Source organism: Antechinus flavipes, chromosome 2 (assembly GCF_016432865.1).
Source record: "Antechinus flavipes isolate AdamAnt ecotype Samford, QLD, Australia chromosome 2, AdamAnt_v2, whole genome shotgun sequence".
NCBI classification, from domain to species: Eukaryota; Metazoa; Chordata; class Mammalia; order Dasyuromorphia; family Dasyuridae; genus Antechinus; species Antechinus flavipes.
The window spans coordinates 327,433,446-327,445,845 of NC_067399.1; the positions used below are offsets into that span (position 1 = coordinate 327,433,446).

The following is a 12,400-nucleotide window of genomic DNA, read 5'->3' on the forward strand; positions in this document are numbered from 1 at the left end:
AATAGGAGAGATATGATTAGAAAGTAATTTGTCAGGCAGCAGGGTGGGGGTGGGAAGGCACTTTAGCCAGTTAGGTAAAAAGACAGTAGTATGGTAGCAAAAACAAACAAACAAAAAAAACTAATTTGACTTTTTTGCTGTATTAAAAGAAACTGGTTCTAGAATCACAAAGGTAGAAACTCTACTTTACTTTGCTCTGAGTAAATCATATCTGGATTTTGTCAGTTATGTGGATCACCATTTGAAAAGGACATTAGCAAGCTAGAGAGCATCCAAAAGCACTTTTCTAGCATGATGAAAGGCCTTGAGTCTATGTCAGATGAGAATTTATTGGAAAAAAAATCCTTAATGTGAAGAAAGGTAGACTTGGGGAGGAGGCAATATATGATACATATCTTCAAATATTATTGAAAGGTTTCTATATGGAAGAATGATTAAATTATTTTGCTTGGATATTGAGCACAAACGTAATAATAATAATAATAAGTTGCAAAATGGCAAATTTAGGGTTGCTGTCAGAAAAAAAAATTTACTGATGGTTAAAGCTGTCCAAAAATGGAATCTATTGTAGTCTTCAAATCATAACACCTCAAATCAGAAGCTAATATGTTATATTGATGTTTCCTTTCTAGGATGGACTTGGATGATGTGGCTTTAAGGTCTCTTCCAACTCTAAATTTTGTCATTTTGTGATGCTGTGACCTCAAATCTAGCAATATTCTTTTGACTATAACATACTATCTCTTTGTAATTCCAATTCCTAAGTGGATGTTGCTTATAGTCTCACGAAGTACAACAAGCACTAGTTATATATATAAATTATGTAAATAACCTTTATTTGTTCAAAGAATTCCTTCAAATGCAAACTAAAAACCCACCTTTACAAGAAGACTTTCCCAATCCCTCTTAATTGATAGTACTTTCCATTTTATTATCTCCTATTCATTCTGCCTATGATGTGTTTGTGCAGAATTATTTGCATATTTTCTCTCTCATTAGACTGTGAACTCCTTGAGTACAGGAACCCTTTTTGCCTCTTTTTTATCTTCAGAATTTTAGTATAAAGCCTGATATAGTATATGCTTTATAAATTACTGTTGACTGACTGACTCTTGTATTATCATTAAACAGCTACCAACTAAATAAAACCATGCAAATTCTTCAGGTAGAAAATGGAGGAGAAATTAAAGATGCATCATTTATTGGGAAGAAAAAGAATAATTATAAGGAATTTTGAAGGGATATTATAGTTGGGGGCTGAGATTTAAGACAGAACCTTTAAATAGTTAACCAAAATGGAGGGATTCCATTCCAGGGCAGACAAAATTGTCCAAGGTTTCCCTACAACCTCACAGACATCCACAAAACTTTAAGTATTCTTATATATGCATATCAAATACTAATAATCTCCAGATTACATGAAATGGAAAACTTTCATAATGTAAAAGCCTAACAAAATAAATTAAAACTGTGAGAATAGGATAAAGTAGATCTATCTCAGATGCTGCTTGTTAGAACAGTGGCTAGAGTGCTGGACCTAGAGTCAGGTAGACTCATTTCTCTGAATTCAAATCCAGCCTTCGACACTCAATAGCTGGTGAACCTGGGGAAGTCAGTTAATCCTATTTGCTAATTACTCATCTGTAAAATGAGCTGAAGAAGGAAACGGCAAACCATTCTAATATCTTTGTCAAAAGACTCCAAATGGGGTCACAAAGACTCAGATGCAACAACAATACATTTTGTCCCAGACCTGAGTCTACAGAAAATAAACATAAATCCTAACTTATATTTAATTTTTTAATAGGTATTTTATCCACTCATGCCAGAGGTCACATAACATTAAACATAAAAGAACAAGAAAATAGTGAATGGTCCTTAAACTTTTTGTTTGAACTCTCTAAAACTATGAAAAAAGTTATGTAATAGTGATAACTATAACAACAATAATAATTTAACTGAAAGCAGTTTGCTCCTGGATTAGGGGTTCTTAACCCTTCTTAGATCTATTCCTCAAGCTTGATGGGCCCAGAAGGCTTCAATTAGTTTCTGCCATGGGAGCCCATTCTGGAGGCTTCATCATCAGCTCATTATGGTAGGCATAAAGACTGGGAGTCCTTGATATAAGACCAAAGGGCTTCCCTTCTACTCACCTGCCTTTTCAAAAGAACTCCTCTATTCCAATGAATATTTTACTTAGATTTATTTTTTCCAATGGTTAATCATCTCTGTCTTCATCACTTCAATACTGAATTCCACACAAGAGGAAACTTAAGTCTCTAACTTCTGCTGATCATTCTTTCACCCCTGTCAATCTCAATGCTATTCCCCTGGTCCCTCTCCTCATTTGCCTACCCCTTCCACTGTGTTCTCTGGAACTCTTCTTGTAGAATCAATATACTTTCTTTTGTTTTGTATTCTTTCAGTTTTCAGCTCTCACTGAGACCTGGCTTCCCCTGGATGACTCTACAAATCAGGCTTTTCTTTCCAGTACTAGTTGTACTTTCTCTCAATTCTCTTAATTCACTAATCACAGACTTCAATCAAAATATTCCCAGACCCCCCCACTATCACTCAATAACCTCATAGACTTTAAGGTTCAATTTGTCTTCCAATCCAAGTACTAATGGCAGTTTTCGACCAATTCCTATCATATTCTTCCTCCTTTCTCAATGTGCATTTGTTACTTGACTTTTAGTACTTTTCATATTAAGGGACTTCAACAGACATGTAGATGCAACTTTCCAATTTCTTGATCTACTCTTAGGACCAAATACTCCCTTCCACCTCCACCACATACAAAGATAACCACACCTTTAACATCATCAACAAATTGAACATTTCTTTATCCAATCACAGCCTTCTATAATTTCATCTTGTTCTATGTCTTGCAAGACTTGGAATTTTCTACCACAATGTATATTGCCAGGCTATTTCCCTCTGTCCTGGCTATAGTATCTTACCTTTTTGATTTTTAGTCTTTGGTAAACAAGTTCAAATCTACTCTATCCTTTAACTCTTAAATCTTTGGTTCTTTCATTCTTTTCTACATAAGCTTTGCCAAACCCAAACCCCAAATTACTCCCTCTAGTCTCTTTCTTCACCTCTAATTATATGCTACTGAATAGAGCTGGAGGAAGTTTTACAACTGTGCTGAGGGGTCCCTTTGCAAATTTATGTTATCTAATCACAACTGGGACCTCATTACAGCCAAACAATACTTCCATTTCCTCCCAAATTAATTCTCTCTCCCCACAGAGATTGTTTCAGACTTCTTCTTTTCTCTTCATGCCTCCTACAGAACCCCCTTCTTCTGCTTTTTCATTTGAGACCCTTGCCTCATACTTCATTTTTTAAATTAAGTCTATTCACTGAAAGCTCTCTATTCTTTCCTTCTTCATTGGTTATTTCATCTTTCTTATCTCACAGTTTTCATTCCCTTACTGTTTTTTGATTTCCTCCTATTAAGAGGTAGCCCTTGTCACCAAAGTCAAGTCTTCTATTCATGCACTTGACCCCAATCTTTTTCCCAGACTCCTTTCTCTCTAATTTTCAATCTCTTTTTATCTTCTGATCCTTTCTCTGCTGCCTACAAATATGACCAAGTCTCCCCTCTCTTTACAAAACCTTCATTGTATTACCTATCCCTGCTATCATTCTCTCTCCTCCTTTTCTCAATCAAATTCCTTGAAAAAATATCTAGACTCAGTGACTCCATTTTCTCTCCTTAAATTTTCCTCATAACTTCCTATTCTGCTTACCTATACTACTGAACTGAAACTACTCTCTCCATAGTTGCTAGTGATATTTCAATTGCCAAATCAAATTACCTCTGCTCTAAACTCATCCTGCTTGACTTCCCTGTAACTTTTGACATTATTTACCACCATCTCCAAGTTGCTTTTTCACTCTTTACTCATGATACTGCTTTCCGCTTCTTTTCAGAATTATCTTACATTCCTCAAATGTCTTTGCTAATATAGTCATGTCACTTACTATCTTTTCTCTTCACACTCTCTCACTTGATTATATTAGTAAGTTCAATGTGTTTAATTTCCATCTCTACGTAGATGATTCCAAGGTTATAATCCAGCCCTATCCTTTTTCCTGAACTCTAATCCAATTTTGCAACACCAACTGCTTAAATATTTCAAAAAATATGTCCCAAAGATATCTCAAAATTTAGTTCTAAACAAGTTTAAAACAGAACTCATTATTTTTCTCCATAAATCCATCCCTTCCTCTGAACTTCCTTAATATTAGTACTTAGAACAGTGCTTGGAATATAGTAGGTGAAATGCTTATTGATCAATATAGGGGAACTACTATCCTACCAGTTACTCAGTTTTGAAAGATTGATGTCATCTTCACTCTCACTCTAATTCAATCACAAAATCTTACCACTAAGAATCCTTCTAGATTCTCTAGTATTCTCCTCTTCGTTTTCCTCTTTATTCATATAGTTACTACCCTAATTCAGGATCTCATCAAGTGAGCTATGACAATAGTATCCTAGTTGGACTCACTGCTCCAAAATGCTTCCTACTCAGATTCATTTTCTTTTTTTTTTTAATAACTTTTTATTGATATAACACATGCCTGGGTAATTTTTTACAGAATTATCCCTTGCATTCACTTCTGTTCTGATTTTTCCCCTCCCTCCCTCCACCCCTTTCCCCAGATGGCAAGCAGTCCTTTACATGTTGAATGGGTTACAGGATATCCTAGATACAATATATGTGTGCAGAACCGAACAGTTTTCTTGTTGCACAGGGAGAATTGAATTCGGAAGGTATAAATAACCCAGGAAGAAAAACAAAAATGCAAGCATTTTATATTCATTTCCCATTGTTCTTTCTCTGGGTGTAGCTGCTTCTGTCCATCTTTGATCAATTAAGGCTCTCTTTATCGAAGAGATCCACTTCCATCAGAATACATCCTCAAACAGTATCGTTGTTGAGGTATATAATGATCTCCTGGTTCTACTCATTTCACTCAACATCAGTTCATGTAAGTCTCTCCAAGCCTCTCTGTATTCATCCTGCTGGTCGTTCCTTACAGAACAATAATATTCCATAACATTCATTTTTTACTCAACCATTTACTCAACCATTCTCCAATTGATGGGCATCCATTCATTTTCCAGTTTCTAGCCACTACAAACAGGGCTGCCACAAACATTTTGGCACATACAGGTCCCTTTCCTTTCTTTAGTATCAGATTCATTTTCTAACAATTTTTCTGAAGCATATAGCTGATCATATCATTCTCCTTGTCAACAAACTTCCTACTTCCTCAAAGATAAACTATAAACTCTTCCATTATTTAAAGTTCTTACAGACTGACTTCTCCCTGTCTATTTAAAATCTTCACATTACCTCACTACCCATAATGCAGCCATATTGAACTTGCTTGTTATTCTATATACATACAACATTCCATCTCTCAACTACATACCTCTTCACTGGGTATCCTCCAAGCCTGCAATGGACTTTACTTTTGGTTCCATTTTTTGAAATTCCTTCTTTACTTTCAAGACGTGGCTCAAATCATTTTCCTTTCAAGACTCACTTTCTACAAAAAGTCTTTCTTGACCTCACTTTCCACTCCCCAGATACTAGTACCTTCTCTCCCATAAGCAGCTTGTATTCATTTTGCATATGTTAGTGAATTCTCATTGCAATTACCACTAATTATCCAGTATAAAACTTATTTGTATATGTTTCTTTACATAGTGCTTTCCCTTTAGATTGTGGAGTTAAGGACAGAGGCTTCTTTTGTCTTTCTTTTTATACCTAAATCTTAGTATAGTATATATGTTTACACATAAAGTGCTTAATAAATAGTTGTTGGCTTGTTGACATTAATATGTATGCACTTACATTAGTACTATCCTCTCTGGTTTCACGTCCCAAACTTTTACTCATACTGAAAGGCAGCTGGTTACTATCTCCTAAAGGTCCTAGGAATAATGCTGAGAAATTGGGGGTGTTTTTATACTATCACTTATGGACTTTTAATATGTCATATCCCCCTGTGTTCCTCACTGTTTACCAGACAGATTTCATTAGCTTTTAGAAAAGAGTATTTATGGAGATGATGTAAGAACAAGTGATACAAAAATTTCCCTTCACCCAAAAGTCTAAGACTTGGCTCATTTCTTATACACAGAAAGTCATTTGGAGAAGACAGGCTCAAGCCTAAAGAACACACATGGCAAAGGGGCAATTCCCAGTTGGATGGAAGTTCTTTCCTTTCTTCAAAAATTTTTCTTGAAATCCCCCTTTTCTGTATAGCTTTCTTCTGGGTTCTGAATGCCATTGTCTTTGTAGAGTTTTAAAACTGCCTTTCCAAACTGTTAAATTTGTCCTTGGCCACTGCTGTTCCTATGATATTGCTATCAATTCCATTGGGAAGTTTATTAGATCCACTGGGAAGTCCAAATCTTCTGGCCTTTGACAGTTCACAAGGTATTCTGGTCAAGAAATTTTCTCTTCCACTCTCCCAAGTGATTCCTTCTGAAGGGCTTAACCAAGCTGGTCTGCTGTTAGAATGTCAGGTTTCAAACTGGCTTGCGGTTTTATTCAAGTTCTACAGGATAGACCATGCCTGTATAGGCTCATTAATTTATTCATTTTTTAGTGTATACCTTTGACTGATCGATTCATTCGATAGATGTGCCCAGGAATTATTCATAGATTTTATGACCCAAAAGTATGCTTACCTGATAAAGATATCACAGTATAAGATGCCTTGATGATTATATTAATTTCAGTTTGAGAAGTGTGATACTTCTCTTACACACACACACACACACACACACACACACACACACACACACACAAAATATATATAGTTATATAGTTATATATTCTACTCAGTTCCAGGGAGGGAGGTACAAAGCTGAGTGACTTATTTGCCCACAGAGATTTAGTGATTTGGTCCACATGGGGAGAATCGGGGTAATGTGAGGGTAAATGATAGCTAGATTAAGTATCTTGACCATGATCACATAGTAAATAAGTGTGACAGGTGGGATTTGAATCCAGGTTTCTCTTGACTCTGGCACTTTTTCTACTATACATTCTATTTTAAGAAAAGAGAATAATTATTAAATTATTTTTTGAATTTTTTTCCAAGAACGGCTTGGTTATGTCATCTAAATCTCAGTTCTCAGATTTACCATCCAAAAATTGGAGCTAGCAGGTCCTCTCTCCACAATCTCTCTGTAAACTCTCTGAAATAACTAAATGAAAAATTCTCTTAAAACTCCATGTTAACATCTTTAAGTGATACTTTTTTCAAGGTGAATGCTGAAAACTTTGCCTACTTACCAAGCCATAGCCCTGCCATTCCACAGAGGCAGCCCCAGGGTAGGGCTGAGAAAGATGACCAATGCTCCACTTTGGTAAAATATAGGATGATTGGTGTGAAGGAGATGAATATTAAATTAAAGAAACCTAAAGTGGAAAAAAAGTGGGCCGCTTCACCAAAGTTGGCACTTCCAAGAAACATCTTAAATAAAACCTAGAATGAGAGAAAGCATTACTCAGCCATCAAATTAACTATACTCAAAAGAATTTGTTGGATGAGAAAACTAACTTATACTGACACATGGGCTTAAATTTCTCAGTTAATGTATGCAAGTCTTTTTTCCTCTTCAGACTGTAGGCTTCTTTAGGTCAGGATCAAGCTCCATCTCTCCAGTACCAGGCAAAAGGTCTGATACATAGTATGTGCCAATGAAATGATATTTGTAAAGCATTTAGTACTGTGCTTAGCCCACAACAGGTAACTAATAAATGCTTCTTTCCTTTCTTTTCCCCTTTCCCTTAATAAATGTTGGGCTAATTACATTTCTGAAGCTGACCCAAAATTAAATGTAAAAAATGCTATATTATTCATGTAAAAAAAAACATGTTAACAGAACTTCCATGTTCTATTTGAACACATAGGATATTCATTATCACCATGAATTCACCAAAAAGTTATTGATAGATTAGGTGATGCATAAAATTACACATCAGCTCTCAAATCTTTCTTCAATTATAGCTTGAGAGGTCACTGACTCTTCCCTGTAAGCATAGGAGATTCACTTCATTCTTGTTTTAACATACATTGAAATCTTTATTTTACATGAAGACTTTGTCATCATGTTATCAAAAGAGAGTAATGATGCCTTAGATGTATATGGCATTTATCCTTTGGAGAATTCAAAATGCCTACACCAATATAGTATGTATCTTTAAAATTGTTTTTTTTTTCCTGTGTAATATTAGTCATGTTAGATAAAGGGTACCAAGGCCAATAATCGCTTCACTTCCCTTCATCCCCAGCTAGAGTCCTTTAATCTTTCCATCATGTTGCTTCATTTCCTCCTTCCCTACTTTCAGATTTTTGTGTGTATTGTCTCACATTAGAACTACAGAGACTGTATTTATTTTTTGTCTTTGTATCTCCAGTGCTTAGCACAGCACATAGCAGGCAGTGTTTATTGACTGGCTGACTAACTAATTAACTTGGCTGAAGCCTTGAATTAAAATTTAGGAGAATCCATATTTTACACCCAGTAGTCTTGTTTCCTTAATTTCCCTACTTTTTATGTTACTCCTGGAATGATTATCAAGAATGTTCCTGATCTTTTTTTAAAATTCCAGTTAGAGATGGTAGTACGATTTTCTGTATTAAAACATAGGATCTACTTTTTTTTTGTTTGCTTGTTTTGATATGAACATATGATCTCACCAGAATGGTGAATTAAATTAAGAGTATGAGGCTTGTCTGATTGTATTGGGAGATAAAATGACTTGCTCATGATCATATAACTAAAGGATATCAGAAACAAGAAAGCAGTTTTTACTGATTTCAAGGCTGGCGCTGTATCCACTACACTGTGTCTCTCATAGCACTGCTGACAAAATAATAATTATTATAATAGCTTTCTAAAGTTTTCAAAGAATTTTATGTACATGTTTTCATCTGATCAAAACAGCTCTGCAAAGAAGGTGCCCCCTTTTATAGAAATGGAAACTTGAAGCTAAGACTTGCACAGCTGATAAGGATCTGAAGATGGATTAGATTTTAGATCTATAGCCCTATAGTTTAACATTAATTCTACAGGTTGGCTATCAGATTCATAAAACATATCAGGTATGATTGTTACTCTAAAAGTCTTATTATGTTTTCTTTAATGAGACTATATGAAGCTGACCACATCAAACAGCTCAGGACAGTCCCAATTAAGGAGAAAGTCAAGAATGCATGCTGAGCTAGGAGAGACTCATCCAGTTTTTCAAATGGAATCATTGGACAAAAAAAATATCAATACGAAATGTTCTCTGAGCTGTGGTAATAGTGGAGTCAAAAATAGGCAGCTGGAAGTTCCACAAAGGGAATTTTTAGTCTTTTGAATAGTTTTAAAACTAACTATCAAGGGCAGTAAAAATGGTACATTCATTTAAGGTACAGCCAAAAAAGCAGGCTCTTTAAAGTAGAGCTTTGGTGAAAATGTTTTAGATTTATCCTGTGTGTTTCTTTATCTTCAATACTATGGTCTATTGTGATTTCCTTGTACAGGATTTCCATTCATGATAGTGAGAGCCCTGTGCTAAGAATTAATAATGAGTACACAATGGATACTACCTTTGTGGATCAGAGAGAGTTGTTTTGCTCTTTATTTGCTGCTAATATAAAAGTAAAGATAAAGTAATTTTTAAAAATTTCAATTATCAAGCATTCATTTTCCTCCTCTCACTTCTTCCCCCCAGAAGGTAGGAAAGAGATGAAGAGAAAAGATGAGGGAGAGAGGACGAGAGAGAAATAGATAGAAAAATAGAAAGATGGGGGAGGGATGAAATAGGGAAGGAATGAGAAAAAAAAGAAAAAAGAGGGAGGAAGGAAGGAAGGAAGGAAGAAAGGAAGGAAGGAAGGAAGGAAGGAAGGAAGGAAGGAAGGAAGGAAGGAAGGAAGGAAGGAAGGAAGGTAGGTATATGTCAATTAAAATATTATCAAGATTGGGACTTCGAAAATAAGGATACCACAAACTATAAGGATGCCACAACCTACATTAATATTTCCTACTAAAAATACAAAATGGTCTAGTAAGATGCTATCTCATCTATTTGTCTCATATGGATGGAAAACTGGACACAGAGTTAGAAAGTCCTGGGTCACAGTTGCAATTTAAACCTATTGTCTGTGTAATCCTGTGTGACCCCAGGACACTTGACCTCTTAGTGCTTTGGGCAACTCTCTAAAATTATAAGTTACAGAGAAGGTGCCTGTGTTGACAGAGGGAGTCTTCTCTAGAAGATTTTTATATCAATGAAATAATGTTCTCAGCACCAAAAGAGATATTTGTAGAAAGAACCTAACGCAGTATATAGTAGGTACTATATAAATCCTTATTTCTCTCCACCTTCCCTATCCCTATATTTTCCTTTCTGTGATTTTCTTTGTATTTTAAAATTTATTTTACCTTAAGAGATGAAGCTTCATCACATACCTTATACAAAGCAGACGTAGATGCAGATCCAACAGCAAATGCCACTCCTATGATTGAATCAGCATGAAAATTATCTGCATATGCCATCATCACGATGCCTGTGATAGCCATTATTGCAGCGACTATCTGCCAAATGAAAGATGGAGACAGAGAAGTTGGGTACCACTTTTCCTCACACAAGAATATCACAATCTAATTGTCCCTTAGGATCGCATGAAAGTTGCCAAATAGCCCCTAAATCTCACCTTCTTCAATTATAGGTTGCAAACCAATATGGGGTCTCATAACTGAATGTGGAGATTGCAACGTTATGATTTATGATCAGTAAATTTTTATTTGTATACCCATTTTATATACCTACATACCCAGGGTCATGTAAAAGTTTCTCAGGCAAAAAGGGATCACAAGTGGAGAAAGTTTAAGAAACCCTGCTCTAAAAATCTCTTCCAAATTCCCATATAGCAAAGCATGCTGAAAATCAGAGAGCCCATAATAAAAATAAAAAAGCCCATAACAACAATATGTGTATGCTCATGAAAATTCTAGCAATCAGTGATGTAACTTGGCTGCTTTCTTATCAAGTAAGCATACCTTCATTTTATTCTTTTAGTCATAGGTAACATCAAGATTGTGTTGGAGCCAGCTTAAAATAGCTTGTGGAAACCCACTGTGAAATTTTCAGTTACAACTTAGAAATCACAAGGCTACCAATCAGTGCTTGATTTATTATTTTATTGATAATCAAAACTCAAGAAGGTCTTTTAATGCAAACTAAACTTAAAAGTGTGTGTTTATTTTTACATGGTAAAAATTTAGCAGTATATCCTTATTTCTTTTTATAGATATTGGTTGAGGTCAGCAGAGAGATAGTGGAAGGCTTGCAGGGGTCCTCAAACTTTTTAAATAGGGGGTCAATTCAGTGTCCCTCAGACTGTTGGAGGGCCGGACTATAGTAAAAACAAAAACTTTGTTTTGTGGGCCTTTAAATAAAGAAACTTCATAGCCCTGGGTGAGGGGGATAAACGTCCTCAGCTGGTGCATCTGGCCGCAGTCGTAGTTTGAGGACCCCTGTGAGAGTTAAATTATAACTAGACTGGAGATCTGGTGACTTAAGGCTAATAATAATTACAAAAACTTTAAATTACATAGTCCCTTTAAGATTTATAGAGTATTTTATATCCATTATCTCATTTGAACCTCACAACATCCCTGGCATAACGTCCACTTTTAGTGAAATGATTTAAGAACAAATTATCTCAGCCTATCTTCATGCATAGATCATTTAGCCTCAATCAACTCAACTGATACTCTTTCCTTTTAGACCAAGTTATGTTTCTGGGCATACCAAACTGGAAAGGCTTAAAAAATGAAATTCCCAAACTAGACAAAGCACTTGTGCAACTTGAGAAAGCTCATATGCTAATTGATGTTGTTGTTTTTTTCCAATTTGAGTTCCGAGTATTATCTTATAAATCATTTATTTCTGTGAATAATACTGCCATAAATGCAATTCCCATATTCCCAATTGGATACTACTAAGACATTATTAGAACAGATGTAGTCCTATATTTACATAATTATAGGCTCAGAGGAAGCTAATGCAGAAGACAACATCTTTGTTAATGACCACAAAGAGCAAGCTTATGTTTGGTCTTACTGAAAACTGATGCTAAGCATCCTATGTGAAGAATAGGGAAAACACTTGGCAAAAGGCATACAATAAGAGCCATCTTGTCAGAAATGAAAAACTCTCTTCATAAGATAACATCTGAAGGACTTTTTGACACAAGACATTTCTCACAACTGAGTGAATAAGTCACAAGATTTGTGTTCTAGTGATACTAGAGTTCAAACTATAGGGGCTAAAATGTAATACACACACTACGAGGTGTCAAA

At 35.4% G+C, this 12,400-nt stretch overlaps 1 protein-coding gene across 1 annotated transcript in view; it reads right to left on the reverse strand.

Annotated features, from left to right (window-relative positions):
• The window catches only part of SLC35F4 (solute carrier family 35 member F4), a 265,371-nt gene that overhangs the window by 15,659 nt on the left and 237,312 nt on the right, over positions 1-12,400 (reverse strand). Inside the window, exons 5-6 of the mRNA XM_051977734.1 lie at positions 10,505-10,630; positions 7,335-7,527 (exon numbers count right to left, since the gene is read on the reverse strand). Coding sequence (XP_051833694.1) covers positions 7,335-7,527; positions 10,505-10,630 — 319 coding nt within the window. The remainder of the gene's footprint in view (positions 1-7,334; positions 7,528-10,504; positions 10,631-12,400) is intronic.